Source organism: Sceloporus occidentalis, unplaced genomic scaffold, assembly GCF_023333645.1.
Source record: "Sceloporus occidentalis isolate IW3139 unplaced genomic scaffold, rSceOcc1.0.p SCAF_1, whole genome shotgun sequence".
NCBI classification, from domain to species: domain Eukaryota; kingdom Metazoa; phylum Chordata; class Lepidosauria; order Squamata; family Phrynosomatidae; genus Sceloporus; species Sceloporus occidentalis.
In genome coordinates, this window is record NW_028316981.1 from 220,618,016 (window position 1) to 220,641,778 (window position 23,763).

At 43.6% G+C, this 23,763-nt stretch overlaps 1 protein-coding gene across 4 annotated transcripts in view; it reads left to right on the forward strand.

The window, feature by feature from the left end:
- The first annotated feature begins 5,863 nt into the window (after positions 1 to 5,863).
- The window catches only part of LOC149323499 (dedicator of cytokinesis protein 7-like), a 167,798-nt gene continuing 149,898 nt past the window's right edge, over positions 5,864 to 23,763 (forward strand). For all 4 annotated transcript variants that reach the window (XR_016276060.1, XM_089489066.1, XM_089489068.1 and 1 more), the window contains exon 1: positions 5,864 to 5,962. Coding sequence is in view for 3 of the 4 variants with exons in the window: in XM_089489066.1 (XP_089345192.1) it covers positions 5,919 to 5,962 (44 nt within the window). In the remaining variant the exon portion in view is untranslated. The remainder of the gene's footprint in view (positions 5,963 to 23,763) is intronic.

Sequence of the window (23,763 nt, forward strand, 5' to 3'; positions counted from 1 at the left end):
AATTCTTCTTTAATAAATGTCTTAATTCATCAGTTTCTATAACATCATACAATTTTATCAACCAGTCCTTTACATTAGGTATTGTCTTCATTTTCCATTTCTGAGTATAAACCATTCTGCCAGCTGAAATCATATAAAATAGTAGTTTCCCATATTTTTTTTTCTAATTTATCATCTGAGATAATATTAAATAAATATATTTTGGGGTCCTTTTCTATCTTCTAATATAATTTGTATTGACTTATGTATTTCATTCCAGTATTTTTTTTTTGTTTCAACACATTCCCAGCACATACCGTGTTTTTTTCTCACATTTCCAACAAATTTTAGTTGTGTTTTTCAACATTTTTGCCTTTTAAAGGGGCTATACCAACGTTAATGTATCTTACAATATTTTTCTTTGTAATTAACACTTAAAGTATACTTTAATCTCTTCGCTCCTGTTTTCTCCCACTGATCAAAATCTATATTTTGTCCCAAACTTTGCACCCATTTCACCATCTGGGTTTTGACTTGTTCATTCTCTAATTCAATTTTTAATAACATTTTATAAAAAATGTTGATTCTATGATTATCTTCTTAATGAACAATTTTTTTTCTTATTCCATATCCGCTTTGCCAATTGCTAAAGTCTTAACATCCATTATAAACCTTTCCCTAATCTGTCTATAAGTAAACCAGGTACAGCTAAGACCTTATAATATCAATTGCTTTGTGACTTTATTTGTATGTCTTTTGCCTTTTTGATCAATCAGATCTTCATACCTTACCCATTTTTCTTGGCTTAGCTGGACACAGTTACAAAACACTTCCTTTATGGATGCCCATTTCGGAAGGACTGAACAACATTTAGGTTTAATATTCAACCAATACTCTTAACCCCTTCTTAGAATTTAATTTAGTATAAAATAGATATCCATACCATCCAAAACGAAGTTCTAGTCCCTTCCTTCCTTCCTACCTCCCTCCCTCCTTCGTTTCCTCCTTTTTTACTCCCTCCCTCCCTCTCTCCTTTCTTTTCTCCTTCTTTCCTTCCTTCCTTCTTCCTTCCATGCTTTCCTTCCTTCTTTCTTTATTTCCTTCTTCCTTCCTTCCTTCCTTTTCATTCCCTCCTTCCGTTTTTCTGTCTTTCTTTCATTCCCTCTGTCCTTCCCTCCTTCCCCCTTCCCCTCCTTCCTTCACTCCTTCCCCCATACCTCCTTCCTTCCCTTCTTCCCCTTCCCCTCCTTCCTTCCCTTCTTCCCCTTTTCCCCCTTTCCCCTTCCCCTCTCCCTCCCTCTCTTCCCATGAAAGAGGAGGACTCCCAATAATACAGAACTAGACTCTGGGAGCCAGAGCCAGAGGATGATGATGGGTCTCTGCTGGAGCATGAGACTGGCATGGCCCTTCTGCTGCTCCCATCCTCTTCTCTATCCAGGAGGCAGCTCCAGTCTCAGGGGGAAATCTCCTTTTTCCCTTCCTTCCTTCCTTCCGTCCGTCCGTCCGCCCGCCCGCCCGCCCGCCCGCCCACCTGCCTGCCTGCCTGCCATCTGCAGCAGAGAATGGGAGGATGATGATGAACCAGCTCCCTGTTGATGAGCCCAGCAGCAGGCCAAAGAGGCAAAACCAGCAGCAGAGAGTCCAAAAAGGCTGGCAAAAGACAGTTCTAGTATGGTTATTTTATAATAAAAAATGGTTATGTTAAATAGTAATTTATGTGTTCATGCACTTTGCTTTGTTTTTTCTTCAGACCTTCTGACCTCCTAATTTCTCAGCTGCTTTTAATAATGTACCAGTTTCTCTTTCCCTTTTCCCCTTCATCCTCAGCTTCCTTCCATTGCAAACTCTCCAATTATCCCAGTTAATCCTTTCCCTTCCCACTATCTTGAATTATCTGTATTCCTGCATGGCCGAAGAGGGTTGGCTTATAATACCCTTAGTAGTAACTTTCAGCTCTAGGATCCTATGTATTCCTGCACGGCCAAAGAGGTTCAACCTATATGCCCCGTAGTAGTAACTTTCAGCTCTAGGATCCTATGTATTCCTGCACGGCCTAAGAGGTTCAGCCTATATGCCCCTTAGTAGTAACTTCCAGCTCTCAGATCCTATGTATTCCTGCACGGCCGAAAAGGGCCGGCCTATAGGACCCTTAGGGGCCGTATGTTGTGCAGGCCTGATATAGACATCCGATTTGCCACAACTGCACTGATGGGTCTAATGAACTACTACTGCTGATGTGCCAAATTTTTAATTTTTATAAGCACAGTCATTCATCGCCAAAAACACAAATGGATGGATATTAACATCAGTGAAGACTTTTAAAGGACATGTTTATTTACTCGTTTTCGTCTTTGTTTACCACCCTTTCTGTTACAGAAACAGACTGGTCTGTTAAAATGGAGTTCCAGTTGTTGTTGTTGTTGTTATTGTTGTTGTTAGGGGTCCTTCCCTTACGTGGGGGATCTCTTCCGGACCCCTGAGTAAGAGAAAAAGTGTGTGTGCTGAAGCCCCATTGAAAATAATGGGGCGTGAGCTCACGGTGTGGTGCGGTGCACGTGCCATGAGCACACACGCCATCGCTTTCCCCCACGCGGCGCTGTATAGGCCTATCCCTGGTTTTCCACTCCACCAAATACATGCAAAGGAAAGCCTGGGAAAGCTCATGCTGCCAACTGCTTTCTTTCAGTCAGTCTCAAACGGTGCCACAAGTCCGTCCGCCCGCCCGCCCCGCCCGCCCACCTGCCTGCCTGCCTGCCATCTGCAGCAGAGAATGGGAGGATGATGATGAACCAGCTCCCTGGCTTTCTAGTAACAAACTCTGGCAAATTCTGTGCTGGGACGATGGCACATGTAACCGCACAGAGGGTTCTGAGTGCCACCTCTGGCACGCTTGCCATAGGTTCGCCATCACTGCACTAGGGGGTGGTGTGGCCTTGTTTTATATGTAGTTCCTAAAAGCATCTCAACCTCTTCCAGGCCAGACTTGCATTGAAAAGGACAGGTATGCATCATCCCAGGACATCGTCCTGCACTGTTGATGGAGCCTGAGTGACCAAAGGTCCTCCTTTTCCAGGACATGTCTTACATTCTAACCTTCTGTCCAGGATAAATTTTAAAATGTGCTCCATTTTGAGCATGACGAGGAAGCATGCATTTATATTTACATGTTTTTAGCTTTTATTTGGTAATGCCCTACATTTTGCAGTGCCTTCTCCTCCTTTGCAGTTAGGACACCTAGTCACCCTGAATGGAGTGAACTTGTCTTCTGCCGCTCCAAAGACTCAGACCCCAGCCAATGAGGTCAAATTACAAGAAAAGAGATTGCAGCTGGACATTGAGAAGAACCTCTTGACTATATAAGAGCTAGAACGTCAAACCTTTTCTTAAGTAGCCCTAGTCTGGTTTTTATTGTCCCCAAAAGGAAAATGTGGTGATGGTCGTTGTTGTTGTGGGCCTCAAAGTCACTTTTGGCTTAACAGTGAATCCATCACAGGGTTTTCTTGGCAAGCTTTTTTTTCTTTTTGAGGGGGGTGTTGCTATGGCCGCCTTCTGAGGCTGAGAGAGTGTGACTGGCCCAAGGCCTCCCAGTGGGTTCCTATACTCCAGCAGAAACAAAGGGGGGAAAGAGGTGCCCAAGGAAATAGATAAATGAATAAATGTCTTGTGAAGTAAATGCAAGCAGCTTCCCCCTTTTCTCTTGGGTTTCAGTGGTTTTCAACGTCAAATCCTCTTTTCCATTTGCTAAATCCTTTCAACATTTTAAAATAATAACCAACTGCTCCTGCATCTTGTTGTCCTTCTTTGGAGTCTCCTTCTTTAAAGGTCTTTAAAGAGAGGCTGGATGGCCATCTGTTGGGTATGCTTTGATTGTGAGTTCCTGCATGGCAGAATGGGGATGGACATTAGGAGGAACTTCCTGACAGTAAGGGCTGTCCGACAGTGGAACACACTCCCTCAATGGAGTGTAGTGGAGTCTCCTTCCTTGGAGGTCTTTAAGCAGAGGCTAGATGGCCATCTGTCGGGAATGCTTTGATTGGGAGTTCCTGCATGGCAGGGGGTTGGACTGGATGGCCCTTGCGGTCTCTTCCAACTCTGATTCTATGATTCTATGGGTGGCCCTTGGGGTCTCTTCCAACTCTATGACTCTACATTTTGGGCTGAGTTTTGTACTGCGGTTGCCCTACAGTTTGGTCTCGAATTTGTTCCACATTTTGTCCCTGGTAATAGTGGACAATTATGGCAACCCTATCAGTGGCGGGGCTCTTAGCCTCTCAGAATGGTGGCACTTAGTCTGGACCCCCCCTTCCCAAAATCCTGGCTACGTCCCTGGTGGTGGTCTCTCCCTTTTGTGTGTGTGTGTGTGTGTGTGTGCGTCTTTGAACAGATGTCATGCTCTTAGCAAATTGGAAGCCATTCTCCAGGGCCTCAGGAAGAAGAACAGGAAGCCTGGAAATCTTTTCATCCAATAATCCCAGGAAGTTAACTGCATGTGAACTGTGGGCTTTAGTGTGGGGCTTCCCCCTTGACTTTATCTAAACTTGTACACATATTAGTAAGCCAATTAGCTAATTAGCAGCACAAGCCTTGGCACTTCTGCGCAGAAATAATAAGCCACTCTGGCTGCATTCGCACTGCAGAAATGATCCAGATTGACACCACTTTGACTACCATGGCATAGACAACCCAGGGAACTGTAGGGACTGAGAGAGAAGCCTAAATGTCTCACAGAACTACAATTATTGTGTTTTAATGGTCCATTGTTGCTTTCTTGTTGTTCTTGAAATATTGTGAAGCTGCTCTTAGTCCCAGTTCTGGGAAAAGAGCGGGACACAAATAAGTATAATAATAATAATAATAATAATAATAATAATATGATAATATATGGGGACATTTTGTATATATGGTGTATTCTTTTAACATTGTAAGCTGCTTTGGATTGTTTTTACAAAATGCAGGGTATAAATTAAAATGTTATTAATTTATTTAATATATAATAATAATAATAATAAGATGATGATGATGATGATGATGATGATTGTTCCCCGCCTTGATCCAAGAGGAGTGGCAGGTATGAAATAAATGTCGCTGTTGTTGTTGTTGTTATTATTAGTAATACCCTAAAGCAATGGTTCCTAAACTTTGGTTCTCTGGGTGTTATGGACTCCAGCTCCCAGAATTCTTGACTGCTGGCCAAGCTGGCTAGGGATTCTGGGAGTTGGAGTCCAAAACAAATGGAGGGCCAAAGGTTGGGAACCACTGCCCTAAAGGCACCACCAGATTCCCATCTGAGCTTGGCAGCTAAGCAGGGCCAGCCCAGGTCAGTCCTCGGAGGGGAGGTCGCCAAGGCATCTGGGGGCTGAATATTTGGGGGGAAGGCACTGACAAAGGAAACAAAACACCTCTGAGGGTTCTTTGAGAAAGCAGTGGTTCTCAAACTTTGGTCCTCCAGGTGTTTTGGACTTCAACTCCCAGAAGCCTCAGCCCTCTTAGCTAATGGACTGGGATTCTGGGAGTTGAAGTCCAAAAAAACCCTGGAGGACCAGAGTTTGGGAACCACTGGGACAGGGGCAGCCAGCACACAAATCCGCTGAATAACCCAGTGCTATGGATCCCTGGGAACTGTAGTTTTCTTGAGACATTCAACCTTCCCTGGCTGTCAGAGAGAGCTTTGTTGCCACAACAAGCTCCAGGTGCCATAATTTCCCCAGCACTGAGGCGGCCCCGGGGGACGGCCCCTGAGACATGGGCGTCTTGTGTGCAGCCGCCCGCCAGGGGGCGCTTAAACCTCGGCTTCTGAGCCTGGTCTCGCCTCCTGATTAGGCGCCACTGAGCGAGCAAGCGAGGAGGGAGGGAGGGAGGGAGGCGCCCAGCCCCAGCCCTCGTCCCTCTCTCCCCTCCGCTGAAAGGAGGCCGAGCGAGGAGGGCGGCGGAGGAGGAGAATGGCGGCTCCCGAGCGGCGGGCCTTCGCCCACCGCATCAACCGGTGAGTGGCCGAGAGGGGCATGCTGCAGGGCATAAGGATGGGCAGGGGCGGGGGCATAGGTCAGGGATGTGGGCAGAGCCAGGGGCGCAGGTATACGAGGAGGGGCATGTAGAGGCATAGGTAGTAAGGGGCATGGGCACAGGCCGAGGCAAGGGTAATGGCAGAAGCATGCATGGGCATGAGTGGGCACGAGCATAAGCAAGGATAGGGGCAAGGGCATGATCATGAGGAAGGATAGGGGCAGGGGCAAGCAGGGGCATAGGTAAGGGATGGAGACAAAACCAGGGGCATAGATATGGGCATGAGCATGGGCAGGGGCATAAGCAGGGGTAGAGGCATGGGCATGCAGGGGCATGAGCATAAGCAAGGATAGGGGCAAGGGCATGAGCATGAGTAAGGATAGGGGCAAGGCATGATCATGAGGAAGGATAGGGGCAGGGGCAAGCAGGGGCATAGGTAAGGGATAGAGACAAAACCAGGGGCATAGATATGGGCATGAGCATGGGCAGGGGCATAAGCAGGGGTAGAGGCATGGGCATGCAGGGGCATGAGCATAAGCAAGGATAGGGGCAAGGGCATGAGCATGAGTAAAGATAGGGGCAAGGGCAAGCAGGGGCATAGGTAAGGGATAGAGACAAAACCAGGGGCATAGATATGGGCATGAGCATGGGCAGGGGCATAAGCAGGGGTAGAGGCATGGGCATGCAGGGGCATGAGTGGGCACGAGCATAAGCAAGGATAGGGGCAAGGGCATGAGCATGAGTAAAGATAGGGGCAAGGGCAAGCAGGGGCATAGGTAAGGGATAGAGACAAAACCAGGGGCATAGATATGGGCATGGGCATAAGCAGGGGTAGAGGCATGGGCATGCAGGGGCATGTAGGGGCATAGGTAAGGACATGGGCAGGGATAGGTGCATGGGCTGAGGCATGGGCATAAGCACGGGGTGGAGGCAGGGGCACCACAGGGGCATAGGTAAGGAATAGGGGCATGGGCTGAGCCATTGGCATGCATGGGCATGTGCACAAGCAGAGGCAGGTGTAATGGCAGAAGCATGCATGGGCACGGGAAAGGGCAGAGGTAGGGACAGACATGGGCAGGGGCATAGTTAAGGGATAGGGGCAGGGGCAGACAGGGGCATGGACATGCAGGTAAGGGATAGGGGCAGGGCCAGGGTCATGGGCATGTAGGGGGATAGGTGCATGGGCTGAGGCAGGGGGATGCAGGGTTGTGGGAATGGGCACAAGAAAAGGCAAGGGTAATGGCAGTTTCATGCAGGGGGATGGGCAGGGGCATGGGTGGGAACGGGTAGGGGCAGACAGGGGCAGGGCCATAGGTAAGGGATAGAGGCAGGGGCAGAGCCAGTGGCATAGGTATGGGCAGGGGTATGCATGGACACTAGTGTAAACAAGGATAGGGGTAGGGGCAGGGGAATGAGCACAAGTAGGATAGGGGCAGGGGCGTAGGTAAGGGATAGGGGCAAAGCCAGGGAGATAGGTATGGGCAGGGGCATACATGGACATGGGTATAAGCAGGGGTGCAGGCAGGGGCATATGTAACCACATGGGCAGGGCTAGGGGCATGGGCAGAAACAAGGACATGGGCAGGCACAGGCATGGGCACGAACATAGCCATGTTAGCGGCAGCCCTCTCAAGAAGGTAGCAAGGAATAGTGCCTCCTCCTCCTCCGCCTGCTGTTGCTGGGGAAAGAGTGACCACACTGGAGCCCCCTTCCTTCCTGCCTAAGCTACTGAGGCTGCATCTGCACTGCAGAACTAATCCAGTTTGACACTACTAGAACTGCCATGGCTCCAGGAAGTGTAGTTTGTTGTTGCAGTCCCCTCCCCCTGTCTCCCCCCCCCCTCCAAGGTTTCTGGGAGGGCTGCTTGTGTTTATATTTCCTCCTCCACCTCTCTGGGGAACACAAATATAGCCCCACCCAGAATCCACAAGGCTGGGATACCTTTATGGGGACAACCAAAATGGATAAAATATATATGTCGCAAGCTTTTTATTGGGAGGAAGAGGGAAAAATTAGTATTACTTTGTTCTCTGCGAAGCAGTTATTATTTTTGTTCTTAATACAGCCATGTTTTAAAAGGATATCAGAAATTAAAAGGAAGAATTGTTTTTTGTTGTGTCTTCGGTAGATGGGAAGCCAATGGAAAGCCTCGAAAGTTTGCAACATTATATATTTTATGCATTTTGGTTGGCCTCTTAAAGGTATCCCTGTTTTGTGGATTAAAGGGCAGAGGAATGACTTGCCCACAAGAATGTAATTATACTGTTTTGTTAAACTGTAAGCTAATCTGAGTCCTCCCCTTTCCTCTATTCTGCTCATTGCCACATGGCTGCGTGTGAGCGGATGCTCCTAGTCATAGTTGCATCCCTCTGCCTTTCCTCCTAAGCGCAGAACTGAGGTGAAACTGGAGTAAGGCACACAGAAGCCTTTATTTCATAGGAACGCTTTCCTTGTTGTGGGTTTAATCTGCAGAGGGATTGTCTCAGCCCTTGGGGCAAACAGTGGGCAAGGGCTAGCAGCCATTCCATGTTGGTTAATCTGCTGCAGAAGGATGTGCGGTCTTTTTGTTTGCATCTAAACATAGTATCACGGAGTTAGAATCCACTGGGTGACATTGGGCAAGTCGTACTCTCTCAGCCTCGGAGGATGGCAATGGCAAACCTCCTCTGAAGAATCTTGCCAAGAAAACTCTGCGGTAGGTTCACCTTAAGGTCCCTATAAGTCGAAAACAACTTGAAGGTACACACACCACACTCACAGTCTTTATTGGGATTCTTTAATTGATAGATTTCCATCAGTATATGTGGCAATAATAATGGAAGGTCACCAACCCGTGAGATGTGCAATCTAAAAATGTATTAAAGGGATGTTGGGCTGGGGTACACATGTGGCTCTTGGCTGCCCCAAAGCCTTCTCCAACTTAACTGATCAATGGACGATGTTGATCCAGCTTTGGACCAGCAGGTTGCTATACCCGCCTTGAATCCCGTTGTGGGAGAAGGGTGAGATATGAATCCTTGAAATTAATAAAAGTAAATAAATGAAATTGTTTCTGAGAGTGCATGAGGAAAATGCACTGCACTAAAGATGGAGAGGGGGATGGAGGGGAAGGGTTTTTGGCTCCCTCCCCAAATAGGAGGTCTCATTGGGTCAGGAAGGGAGGTTTAGATTTCCCTGTTCCTACAGGTTGAATGTGTCCCTGTTAGCAAAAGACTGTGTGTCTGTACGCATGCACATCTGAATGTGTGCATGGGCCCTGTTGTTGTGTGTCTTCAAATCGTTTCTGATTTATGGCGACCCTAAGGCAAACCAATCATGGGGTTTTCTTGGCAGGTTTCTTTGGAGGAGATTTGCCATCGCCATCCTCTGAGGCTTTCTAGTCTATTAAGGTCATTTTGAATTTTGACCCTGTCCTCTGGAGTATTAGCTACTCCTCCTAATTTGGTGTCATCTGCAAATTTGATAAGTATGCCCCCAATTCTGTCATCCAAGTCATTGATAAAGATGTTGAATAGCACTGGCCCCAGGACAGAGGCCTGTGGGACCCCACTGGTCACTTCTCTCCAGGATGAAAAGAAGCCATTGTTGAGCACCCTTTGGACTTATCCGGGCTTGAAAATGAACTGTTGTTCTCTCTTACTATCCTTGAGTCATCTAAACAGGGAGTAGAAATGTGTGTTTATTTGCATGTTACAGCTTGGAGTAATCTAGCATAGACCAGGGGGGAAAAGCTTTAAGAAAATTTCCTTTTGAACAAATGAAATGGTGTGTCTTATGTGGGCAGTTTGACCACATTTTTGAAGGGTAGCAAGTAAGATAGATGTGAATCTGCATGACTGATGGACATTTTAATTATGATATGAATACGAAGGACGTGCTTTGAGCAATGAAATAGTTCATCGATAGTATTTATTTATTTTTATTTATTTCATTTGTATGTGGCCTTTCTCCCAGAAAGCAGAATACACCCTTTTGTCTATTGTGAGGGTTACTGCCGCATCATAGTGAAGAACCTGAGACATAAAATATCAACTTTAAAGCTCTCAATTTCCATAAATGCAGAAATGGCCTAGTGGAAAGGAAATGTGAAAACACTTGCCCTTAAACTTGCAGTGCTTCCCAAACTTTGGTTCTCCAGAGGTTGTGGACTTCATTTCCCAGAATTCCTGACTGCTAGCCAAGCTGGCTAGGGCTTCTGGGAGCTGAAGTCCAAAATATATGGAGGACTAAAGTTTGGGAATTGTGTCCCTCCCCCCCCCCCGCCCCCCGGGGGTGTGTGTCTGTTTTTCACAGGGCGCCTTTCCTATCCTCTCTTTTGGTACAAGTGTGCCCTCATTTGTTCCCTAAGGGGACAGGATCCATGCACACCTCCAGGTGTGTGTGTCTGGAAACCATAAAGCCCTACTAGAAGAGACTTAGGGAGCTGGGTATGTTTAGCCTGGAAAAAAAGCACTTAAGAGGTGATATGATAGCCCTGTTTAAATATTGGAAGGGGTGTCATATTGAGGATGGAGCAAGCTTGTTTTCTGCTGCTCCAGAGAACAGGACCTGGAGCAGTGTATTCAAACTGCAGGAAAAAAGATTCCACCTCAACATTAGGAGGAACTTCCTGACAGTAACAGCTGTTCAACAGTGGGAGATGCTTCCTTGGGGTGTGTGTGTGTGTACAGGGGTGAGGGGTTGGAATCTCCTTCTTTGGAGGTTTTTAAAGAGAGGCTGGATGGCCATCTGTTGGGGGTGTTTTGATTGTGAGTTCCTGCATGGCAGGGGGGCTGGACTGGATGGCCCTTCTGGTCTCTTTCAACTCTAGGATTTTATGATTTTGCTAGTTCAGGAAACAAATAAATGTTCTTGTGAGCCTATTGCATCTCTGCATGTTATACAGTGGGCCCTTGGCATCTGTTACAATTTGGTTCCAGGATCCCCCATTGATACCAAAGCTGTGGATGTTCAAGTTGTCAAATAGCATAGTAAAACGGTGTCCATTCTAAAAAATTGCAAAATCAAGGTTTGTTTTTTGGAGTGTGTGCGTGTGTGTGTGTGTGTGTGTGTATGTATGTATGTGTGTATATGTATATATATATATATATATATATATATATATGAATAAGCCATGGATGCTTGAATCAGTGGATAAAAAAATCTGTGGATATGGAGGGCTGAATGTAAAGTTATGGCCATATGTCCTTTTCATCTTTTTTAAAAAAATATTTTTTATTAAATTTTCACAAATTAAAATACATTTATATTGCGTCAATTATATATTCGTAATTGTTAGCAGTTTCTACTTTTCCATTCCACCACTTTGTATGAGGCTTGTGATTCATCATTTATACAAAAATTGTCACTTTCTATACCTCATTATATATTTTCTATTTCACTATTCCTTATATGTATAGTTCTCTATTTCAATTTTCCTTTTACCTTCTTTGCTATGTTTCCTTAACCCTTCATTATCTTATTTTTCCTAACACTATTTCATACTGTTATCAAGTGAAATGATTTTCCCTTCTTCTCTTGTCTATTTAATTTAATTGTAAATAATAATGGAGTAAGTTCCTTCTTCTGCTTTCAAATAATCTATCCATGATTCCCAGTCCTTCTTGAATTTACTTATTGAACTTTTATTTATCCAACAAGTTAATTTGTCCACTTCCATGTATTCATACACCTTCAATGTCCACATATCTATGTCAGGGGTCTGATCGGTTTTCCACAATGAGGCTAGTAGTATCCTAGCTGCACAGATCATATAAAATATTAGCTTCCCGTGCTTCCTTTCTAAATCATTATCTTCTATCATATTCAATAGATACATCTTTGGATCTTTAATAATATTTATCTTAAGTCCTCCTTGAATTTTCCGATGTATTTCTGTCCAGTACTGATTTACTTTTTTACACTTCCACCAACAATGAATCATAGTTCCCGTTTCTTTTTTACACTTCCAACATTTATTTTGGCAGTTCTTTGACATTTTCGATATTATTTCCGGTGTTAAGTACCATCTAAACTGCATTTTGGCGAGATTTTCTTGAATGGCATAATTTTTTGTGTATTTAACTCTTCTTGTCCAATTCTTTTCCCACTGTGCAAGTTGAATATTTTGTCCTAAATCTTGTGCCCATCTTATCATACAATTCTTTATACTTTCCTGTTCCGGTTCTTGTTTTACCAATAATTGGTAAATTTTAGAGATTTCTCAAGGCCCTTCTTGCATAATAATCTTTTCAAATTCTGTTTCACCTTTCCCTATTCCATTCAATTTCATATCTTAAATAGATCTCTCTTTTATTCTTCTATATAAGAACCAATTGCAAGTATATCCCTCCTGAAATAATTCTTCTTCTGTTTTTATTCTTCTTTGATTATTCTCTAATTTGGTTAAGTCCTTGCTTTCCTTCTCAGATGATTGTTAAATTCTTTATTTATTTTATCTTTTTCATAAAACAAATATCCATGTTAACCGTATATCAGTCCTGTGCTTTCTAAATTTATAATCTTGTTCTTTTTTAATCTTATCCAATCTAATGTCCAGGTTAAAGTGGCGACATAATAATATACCGTATTTTCCGGCGTATAAGGCGACTTTTTAAGTCTGCCTTATGCGCCGGAATTAAACCTCAGGGATAGACGAATGGCATAGCCACCTCCCTGTCTCTGGGGTCCTTGCTGGGTCCTCTCCCAGCCAGCAGGCACTCACGCTGGCTCTGGAGGTCTGAGAGAGGATCCTCGGCGGCTGGGCTCTCGATGCCATTTCCCCCCCAAAAAGCAGCGGGGAAGTGGCTCCAGAGCCGGCTGGGTTGTGTAAAAGGGCCGGCCTCTTACTCCTCCGTGCCGCCGCCGGGTCTTTCAAATCATTCAACTCTTTATTGTAAAATTTTCCTTTATTCTCCAACACACCATATATTCCAACACATATCAGTATTCGATCTTGGCACTTCAGTTCTACAATCAGATAATTACCTAAATTATCATTCACTATTTCTTTTGGTTCAGCTTGCTGGAACAGTGCCTGGAGAAACAGCTGCTGAATCAAAGAATCACACTCCAGCAGTTCACTCCTTAGAGGGCTTTATTACTTTGTTTCAGATAAACACGGGCTAGTCACTACTATACAAAAACTCTTACTGTCACACCACACTATCTCCAAACTCTCAATCTCCCACAATTCACCAGAACAGCATTTTCCTTATATACAATATTAGCATGAGGCGACCACTAAGTCCAGCCTCTTCATACACAAGTTGCTGTGCATCACAGACACCAATCCCTCTTGAGACTGAAGACATAGCATGTTTACATTTAGTCCTGTTCAGTTGACCTCGAACATCCCATCTGGCTGCTGCTCTGGACTCCAGCTGTAGCCAATTTAGGCTTCTGCAGCCATTGCCACATCTGAACATTTTCACCTTCAATATACATTAACATCCTCTTCTCTATAGTCTCTTCTTCTTCCTTCCTTCTCTCTTCCCCCCCCCCCCCCCACAGACAATTGCCTTTATATTTACTTTCTTCCAGTCAGGTTTCCTTCCTTATATTTCCATCCTTATATTTCCTATCAGATCACTTCTTCACTTCTTTTCTCCGCTCTTATAAATCATAAATGCAATACTCGAGCCTTATAAAGATGGTCGTGAAAGCATTAATATCAAGCTTGATAAAAAACGCATTGAGTGTCCACAATCTAGCGATCTTTTTTTTCCAAGTTGGAGGCACCTCTATCCGATTACGGGGAAGCAGCGTGGCCGTGGAATGCCCTTCGGCTCCCCTAGTCTCGCCCCTCTTCTCCCCGACTTACATCTGGGGATCCAAACTGCGAGATCACAGATCCTGAGCCTCCGCCGGGCCCCCTCTGGTCTCAATATGTGGGTGAAACCTCTGGGGTGTCAGGGACACCAGACCACCTCAGAAACTGCGCTGTCCGATCGGCTCCCGAGCAGCTAGTTCGAAAGCTTCTCAGCGGGACGCCATTACCAACCGGAAGTCCATATGTCCTTTTCTTCTGAAGGCAGCAGCATTAAAAACAACAGGACAGAAGCCTCTGAGAGTAGTTAGTTCTCTCTCTTATGTGTTCTAAAAACAATTGTTTTCACCTATGGGAGTGAATTGTACCTTCATTTCTTTTTAAGAGGAAGCATTTAAACTGGCAAGAGATGGGAAGCCATAGCTGATCAGAACTGGTGCCTTGCATGCAGAATGTCAATCCATGTTATTTCCAAGTAGGGTTGGGAAAGATCCCGGCCCAAAATCCTGGAGCAATGAACCCTAGACTTGATAGACGAGTAGTCTGACTTGGTGTAAAACAGGTATATGTGTTTATGTAGACTGGGAAAGAATTTCTGTAGTTGAATGTTAGCTACCTTTGTTTGTATGAAGATTAAGGCAGGATATAAATATTTCAAATCAACACGTAGATCAGATAGAAATCTTTTTTTTAATATCTTTATTCAAAAAGAAAATTTCACATATATAATAAAACCTTCCATGCATATACCATCCATACAATTATCCATATAAGTATCACACAATTCATCTCAAATACTTCATATCAAATTATCCAATCAACCAATTACATATAAACTATATCTTTCTATTAGGAAAAAATATACACCAACAAATCCACAATTCATCTTCAAATTACCTCCCTTTCATACCCATCCTAGGTCATCTATGTCTTCTTCATCTTTATCAACTCTCACTTCCATCTCTACCCATTCAAATACCTTCTAGTATTCCCTACTCTTCTATCTTTCTTGCACATTTCTCATTTATCCTTCTACCTCCTCTTTCTATCTCTCTCTTCTTCTCCTTCATTCCTATATCCTCCAAACCTTCCTTCACTTACTCAGACCTTTGCTCACTTTCCTACACATCACTTCACCTTATTTTAGATCAGGTAGAAATCTTGATGGGGAGGAATCCTGGTACTGATGTAACCTTAAATTCACTTTAAGCAAACATATTTTCCTCTGTATTCACAATGATGAGCTTTGTGTCTGGATTTGGAACATACGGTCACTTTGTCTATTTATTTTAGAAAACATCCTGCTCCTTTGTTCCTTCCTTAAGAGACATGGGACATCTCATTCACCAGAAAATATCTTCAGCTTTCAAACAGACACTATTTAAAATGCTTCTACTGTTTTTCCTCCCAGGATGATGAACAATAAAGGACTAGAAATGTCCAGCTGTTAGCACAGTATTTCCTTATGGATGTGTAATGGCTGATTTCTTGGGGGAGGGCAAGTTTTACAACCTTGTGGCAGAAACTAGGATTAATTTCATCAGATACATGAAGGTCTGTTGTTCGTTGGCAGTTTTATAACTATCTGTATCTAGAAAAGGTTAAGCCCTTGACCACACTTTTGTGGCCTTTGAGTCCCCCAGATTCCCCATATATATATATATATATATATATATGTATATATTTGCATAAAAACCACACAGAAAGCCCCCCCATCATAGAATCGTAGAGTTGGAAGAGATCACAAGGGCCATCCAGTCCAACCCCCTGCCATGCAGGAACTCTCAATCAAAGCATCCCTGACAGATGGCCATCCAGCTTCTGCTTAAAGACCTCCAAAGAAGGAGACTCCACCACACTCTGAGGGAGTGTGTTCCACTGTCAAACAGCCCTTACTGTCAGGAAGGTTCTCCTAATGTTGAGGTGGAATCTCTTTTCCTGCAGCTTGCATCCATTGCTCCGGGTCCTGTTCTCTGGAGCAGCAGAAAACAAGCTTGCTCCCTCCTCAATATGACATCCCTTCAAGTATTTAAACAGGGCTATCATATCTCCTCTTAACCTTCTTTTCTCCAGGCTCCAGGCAAATGGATGAAAATACACTAGAATACTCCCATCCCTCCTCACAAACATCCCAGAACTCATTCTGACCCCAGATAAGTTCTTTTTAAATCTATAGTCAGCATGGCACAGTGGTTTGAGTGTTGAACTACAACTCTGGAGACTAGGGTTTGAATCCTGGCTTAGGCCATGTTAACCCACTGGGTGACCTTGGACATGTCACACTCTCTCAGCCTCAGAGGAACAATGGTACTCCCCTCTGAACAAACTTGCCAAGGAGACCCCGTGATTGGTTTGATTTAGGGTCTCCATAAGTCGGAATGGGATGCGGTGGTTTATTGGTTAAGATGCCAGTTCTGATGATTGGAAGAGCGGAAGTTTGGCAGTTTGAGGCCTGAGGGCTGCATAATGGAGTGAGCTCCTAGCAGTTCAAAAGCATGCAAATGCAAGTAGATAAATAGGTGCCACTTTGGTGGGAAAGTAGCAATGTTTGGTGCAGTCATGCTGACTACATGACCACTGGGCAATACTGGCTCTTTGGCTTAGTAATGGAGATGAGCACTGCCCCCTACGGTTGGTTACGACTAGACAGTCATATCAAGAGACCTTTACCTTTTAAAGTCAGAAATAACTTGAAGGCACACAACAACAACAAGCAATGCTCAATAAGCACAGCAACTTATCTGGAAGTTTCAGCCCCTTTGAACAGGAATGGGGAATGCAGAGCCTTCTGAATTTTTTTGGACTCCAATTTCCATTGGCACTAGAAAACAGTGAGGGATGGGAGTGGTGGCTTGATAATATCCAAGTTGTGGAATAAGTGGTGTCAGGTTTTTGTTTCTTTAGGAACCAGGAAAAAGGAACAGAAACAAATCTTTGGCTGTGGCTGAGATGGAATCTCTTGTGGTCATCTTCCTATGCAGGGTGGGTAATACGTGTAGTATTTGTAAAACTCATATCAGGATAGATGTGTGTTGTTTTGAGCAATGGATGCAGATACAGAAGCTATAGAAATGGATTGTTGAAATGCAGCTCATTTTTAGCTCTCTGTAGAGCAAATAAACAAAGAAGGAATGACACTACGTTTTGCTTATTGTAGGAATAGGTCTTTGGGTGGAGAGAAAAAAAGAGCGGTTTCTGTGCTCCAAATGAAAGATGCACCTGGAGGCTTGGCCAGAAGTACATTGTAAATTGGGTTTTAAAGCAGTGATGGGAAAACCTTTGGCCATACAATGTTTTGGATTACATCTTCCATAATCCCTTAGCATTGACATTGCTGGGTGAACTAAATGGGTGCTGAAATCATGTGGAGGACAAAGGTTTCCTATTTCTGCTTGATGAGGAAGCTTTATTTTGTCTCTCACAGGGCTTGGAAACATTTCTTTGTGGGACTATAATTCCCATTTGAGAACCAGCATAGTGTAGTGATTTGATTGTGATTCTGGAGATGAGGGCTCGAAACCCAGCTTGGCCGTGGAAACCCACTGGATGGCCTTGATCAAGTCACATTCTCTCAACCTCAGAGAATGGCTCTGACAGTGGCAAATCTCTGAAGAAACTTGCCAAGAAAACCCAATGATAATTTCACTGTAGGGTCCCCATTAGTCAGAAATGACTTGAAGGCACACAACAACAACAATTCCCATTTCCCAGTGACCATACTGGGTGGGTAGGGAGTAGTCCATAAAAAGCCACTTTCTCAAGCCTTCAGCAAAACAAAGCTAATCTCTTCTTTGGGAGTGTCCATTTACATGACTTCTTAGGAAGCTCTGATTCACGAACCTGAGAGTAAACATGGTTGTGGGAGCATATTCTTAGCAAGCAACTATCAGTGCTTGCATTACTCTCAGTCCTTCTCTTATCCCTCTGGTGTATGAATTGTTTTATGGGAAGAAAGAAAACAGCATCTTCCCTTTGCGCTTGCCAGGAAGGAACCTTGGCAGTTCTGCTATGAATTTCTTGTGTTTTTTTGGATTCTGTTTGTTTCCTGCTTTTGTTTTCCTTTGACCGAACGTTGGAAAGTTCAAGTTAATGCTTTTGGAGCAAAGCCTAATAGTTATTGCTATTGCTTGGATGACTCTCATCTTGACTTGATCCTTCTGCAGTTCATATAGCAGAAGTTCTTGATGGCTGGACTCTTTTGTATTCTGTTTTTAAATCAGAATGTTCCTGTCTTTTCCCTTCTTCCCTCAAATGCTTGTGGGTGACAAATAACTAAAAAAGCATGTGGTTGTCCATTTTTAAAGCAGACGGCACTTTGTGGAGCCCCAGGGCAGCTTGAGTGCTGGCAGAAGTTAAGGGTGAATAATTCAGGGCAGCTTCTGGCACTCTGTCTGTTTTTGTGGCTGCTCTTGGCATATACTTTCCTTATCAAGCCTGTGATGGGCATGTAAAACTAGAGGAAGGCAGATATAGAGGGACATTTGCTCATCCATTGCCATGGGAAAGTGGATTTTTCCTTCCCTAGGGACACTAAAGCTGCAGACTCTCAGAGCTTACTGCTCCATCTACGACAAGACAATTTTTTTGGTTTTAAGGATCAATTTCCATCACTTGGAACATGGGGGAAAATAACTGCTTTAAAACAAGCAGGACATGTTTGTTTTAAATACATTTTTGTGGTTTACCACTGAATTTGATGGCAAAGAACAAAACTCATTCAGAACGAACATTTCCGGTTTCTTTTAAAGGGGAATTCTCAGTCTGCCATCACATTTGGTGTTGTGGTTTTGAGCTGGTCTGGGAGGCTATTCCGGGCTATATGTTGCTTATTCTGGTTTCCAGAGATGGGAATATGGGCTTGCTAACGTAAGACAACCATTCAAGCACCTGAAGAACGAGGCTGCAGTCTGTGAAAGTGTATGCCATAATAATGACATTAGTTTTTACGTTTGGATTTATTTCAAAGATAATTTGAATAGATAAAAGATGATGAAAAGGCCACAACATTTTTTGTCATGAAAGGTATTGGACATCAATACAGTTTATTTTATATAACATTTTTTAAATTTATTGACATGATTTTAACAAATTATTTGTTGGTCACCTGCTAGGATAGTATCAACTTTGGGTTACTAACCATAAAATCACGATTCTAGCAATAGATACTAAAAAACTACTGGTAATTTGCAAAGAACAGTGTGCTACATAAAGTCAGTGAGTAGCATCTACTGTTTTTCAAATCCAAAAGTGAGAATTGTTGAGCCTTTCGTCCTCCAGATGTTTTGGATTACAGTCCCCACAGTCTTTTACAGTTGATCATGGCTCACAACCCGTTTTAAAACACTGTTTGGCCCACTATAGAAATAATGGTGATCCATCATTATGGCAATGAGTAAAGTACCTAAAAAACATGCCAGCAACTTTAATAAAGTCCACTTAATTGAATCAGATGGCTTCCAAACCTACTTAAAGGCCAGTATTGATAGGGTCAATCACTCATCTCATCCATTAGTTAACTCTTATAGTCAACTGATTCGGATAAACTTGCTGAGTTGAATGATAGAACTATCCTGTGCCTCCAGTATACTTAACAATCTTTCCCTATTTCTCTTCATGCTGGGATTCAAACATGCTGTTTATTTGTTTGTTTATTTGTGGTATTTATACCCTGCCCTTCAGCCGTAAAGGCTATCAGAGCGGCTTACAATTATTATTTTTAATTAGCCGGTTCCCTGCCCTCAGGCTTACAATCTAAAAGACACGACACAAAAGGAGAACAGATTTCTTTAATGTTAATCCTGGCAGGTACTACAATCTCCTGGAAGTTATTGGAAGCTGATTAGTCCATGGATCAGTTATGATTAATAAAACACTGGCAAAAGAGGAGAAGTGCTGCTGTTGTTGTTAACTACTCTCCAGTCGATCTTGACTCATGGTGATCCTGTGGATGAGACATCTCCAAGACTTCCTATCTTCCACTACTTACAATCTTACTATCTTCCACCATTTTCCTATCTTCCCTTACTTTCCTTTGTTCTTGTGGATTCATGACCTCCTTAATAGAGTCCAGCCATCTAGTGTGTGGTCTTCTTTTCTTTCACTTCCCCTCTATTTTCCATAGCATTATTGCCTTTTCTAATGTCATGTCTTCTCATGATGGGACCAAAGTATTACAGCCTCAATTTAATCATCTTGGCTTCCAGGGAGGCCTCAGGCCTGATTTCTTGGATCTATTTATTAACTGGTGTTATGTCTTTGGGCAAGGGTTAGATGACTTGCATCTGGTGTGATCCACTATTAAAACAAACATGTGAAGTAGGGTTCCTGTGGTCCACTGATGTGGAATAAATTTACCAAGCAAGAATGCTTGCTCAGGATCACCTAACAGTAAATTAATCACTGATATGACCCTGAATTTGCCATGCTTCCTTAAAATATATATGGAGTGACTTGCTTAAACATACCAAAGGTTTTCTAGTCCAGTGTTTTATTTTTGCATGGCCAGAATCCCAATAACTCATATTTTGTAGGCCAGAACTGGTGAACTTGTAGCCTCCAGATGATGTTACCCCTTACCCACACTCATCTTGGCCAGTAGTGAAAGAAGTTCAGATTCAAGGTTCAGTAACATGTGGAGGGACAGAGATTTCCCATCCCTGTTGTAGGTGATCTCCCTGACTTTCGACAGTGACCCAATTTGTCTTTGTGTCCTCAGGAATTGCCTTTCCTCCTACAGACTTTCTTTTATCTTATTTTTCCCCCCAGGGTAGGCAAAAAGGGGTTTTATGAAACCAAGGCCTGTTACAAATGGGCATAAAAGTACGGACTGGGTCCGTACTAGGATTAGAAAGGGGCGTCACTTCTTGACGACCCTAACCCTAGTATGGACCCAGTCCGTACAAAATGGCAGCGCCCGTTCCACACAGGGGCCGCCATTACGATGTCACCACCGTGCCGCCTCCAAATGAGGCTCCGAAACGGAGCTCCTTCTGGAGTTTGCGTCGCTGGACGCAGCCTTTACATGGCTGCACCAGCAACGCAGAGGAGAAAGGGGCCAAGCGGCCCCTTTCTCCTCCTCCCCGCCGCCATCGGGTGTCCTCGGGGCTTCAAGCCCCGAGGACACCCCTTTCCAGGCCACAGGGAAGTCTTGAACCAGAGCCCATTAGCCTAGTGGGGAAAGATTTCAGAAGGATCATAGAATCACAGAGTTGGAAGCGACCTCAACGGCCATCCAGTCCAACCCCCTGCCATGCAGGAAATCTCAATCAAAGTATCCCTGACAGATGGCCATCCAGCCTCTATTTAAAGACCTCCAAGGAAGGAGACTCCACTACACTCGGAGGAAGTGTGTTCCATGTCGAACAGCCCTTACTGTCAGGACGTTCCTCCTAATGTTGAGGTGGAATCTCTTTTCCTGAAGCTTGCATCCATTGCTCCGGGTCCTAGTCTCTGCAGCAGCAGAAAACAAGCTTGCTTGCTCCATCCTCAATGTGGCATCCCTTCAAATATTTAAACAGTGCTATCATATCACCTCTTAACCTTCTCTTCTCCAGGCTAAACATCCCCAGCTCCCTCAGTCGCTCCTCATAGGGCATGGATACAAAAGAGAAAAATACGTCTTCTCTAAGTCCCAGCTTAAAGGTCATTGTCCTAGGTTGATTGGAGCTTTTCCTTTTGTAGAATGAAGACATTTTGTTTAGACTTTTGCTTCTTGATTTTGTAGGCTCAGTGGACAAAATGCTTAAGAATTGGGTAGAACACAGATGAACTGCAATATATTGCATCCTGGAAATCGGAGATGGGCCTTCCTGCAGGCAAACAACCTGTGGAAAAGAATTGCTCAGTTTTGGAGATCTACCCTAATAATTTCTCCCCATCTTTTTGGTAATGTTAAACAGGCTCATTCAGTTAAGCTTAACAGTCATGCTGGGGGATGAGAGGCAAGAAAGGAGGTTGCCTTTGGACTTTTTAGGGCATTGTTAGTCATCCCATAAAGCCAGTGTGGCATAATGGTTTGAGTGTTGGGCTACGACTCTGGAGACCAGCTTTCAGTTCCCAGATCAGCCATGAAACCCACTAGTGTCCTTGAGCAAGTCACACACTCTCAGCCTCAGGGAGAGGCAATGGCAAACCTCCTCTGGACAAATCATGCCAAGAACACCCCATGGTAGGATTGCTACAAGTGGGAAACAACTTGAACATCAGCAATATCAACTAGTCATCCTGACCACCTTAAGACTGTTCCTGGGAGCAGGGCAACCCAAGGAGCAGTTGAATAATGTGCTTCTAGCTTCTGCCCCCTTTCAAGACTGTTTTCTGAACTCTTGGAATGTCAACAAAGGCCTCAGACTGGTTCAGATAGTACTTTAGTCTGTCGTCACCACCACCACCATCCCACCTTTTTCCTGTTTTGGAGCTCAAGGCAGCATACAAAAGTTAAAATAACACTAAAAATGAATAATGTGCATAAGTTAAAAGAAATTAAACCTTCATAAAATTTGAAGCTGGTTAAAACAAATTCAAACAACAAATAAAAGCCCAGCACATAATACAAGGCCTGTTTCCCCTGAAAAATCAGTTCTCAAAGGTCTGCTGGCATACGGATGTTTCTACCTGCTTGTGGAAAGATGACACCCTGAAAGCACGGGAGACTGTTGCTAAGTATGAATCTGAAAACATGACAGCCCTTATACACCTTTCTCTGTGGAATGGATTTAAACATAGGAGCATAGGATGCTCTTAATTCTGGATACAGTAATAGCTGCAAGGAGATAACATAAAAATGTAAATCCTTTTGAAACATACTGTATATGTGTGTTCTGGTATATTTGCAGATGTCTCAGTGAAGCTCTTTCCCCAAACAGTTGGATTTAATTGATAAAGATATATCTTATAATTATGTTGTTTCAGGCACAACTGACACATATTTATTTATTTAGACCTCCTTAAATGCCCCATCCATTTTGAGTCAGAGTGGGAAATATTATAATTAATATTATGAGACATTTAAAAATAGAATCATAGAGTTGGAAGAGACCACAAGGGCCATACAGTCCAACCCCATTCTGCCATGCAGGAAATCTCAATCAAAGCATCCCCGACAGATGGCCATCCAGCCTCTGCTTAAAGACCTCCAAGGAAGGAGACTCCACTACACTCTGAGGGAGTTTGTTCCACTGTTGAACAGCCCTTACTGTCAGGAGGTTCCTCCTAATGTTGAGGTGGAATCTCTTTTCCTGGAGCTTGCATCCATTGTTCCGAGTCCTAGTTTCTGGAGCAGTAGAAAACAAGCTTGTTCCCTCCACAATATGACATCCCTTCAAGTATTATTTTAAAGTATCATATCACCTCTTAACCTTCTCTTCTCCAGGCTGAACATACCCAGCTCTCTAAGTCGTTCCTCATAGTACCAGATGTATTTATTTTATGCTTTGCCAATAAAATATTTGACTGCATCGTTTTGGTGGGAGAATATTTACATATTCACACATTGTTTGGAGGCATGTACAGGTTGGCCGCCTAGCTGTTGTTGTTGTTGTTGTGTGCCTCCAAATCCTTTCTGATGTATGGTGACGCTAAGGCAAACCTATCATGGTTTTTTATTTTTTGGCAATATTTGTTCAGAGGAAGTTTAGCATTGCCTTCCCCTGAAGCTGAGAGCATATAATTTGTCTAAGGTCATCGAGTGGGTTTCATGGTTGAACTGGGAATTGAACTGTCGTCTCCAGAGTCATAGTCCAGTAGTCAATCCACTATGCCGTTCAGAGTAATATGCAACTTACAACCCAAAGGGAAACATCAACCTTGCCAAATTTACTTAATTTTTTCCCTAGAACTCCAAAATCCAACCTTTTCTGTTCAGCCGAACCTTAGCATCAAGTACAGTCTAGTTTGGGAAGTGCTGATGACAAGCCAGTGAGCACAATGCCCTTTTCTTTCAGAAGAGTTGATATATACTGATAAATGAGGCATCAGTCTGTTTGGCACAGTGCTCTGGACCAAAAAAAGTCTTGGTGGTGTCATTTTGGAAAATG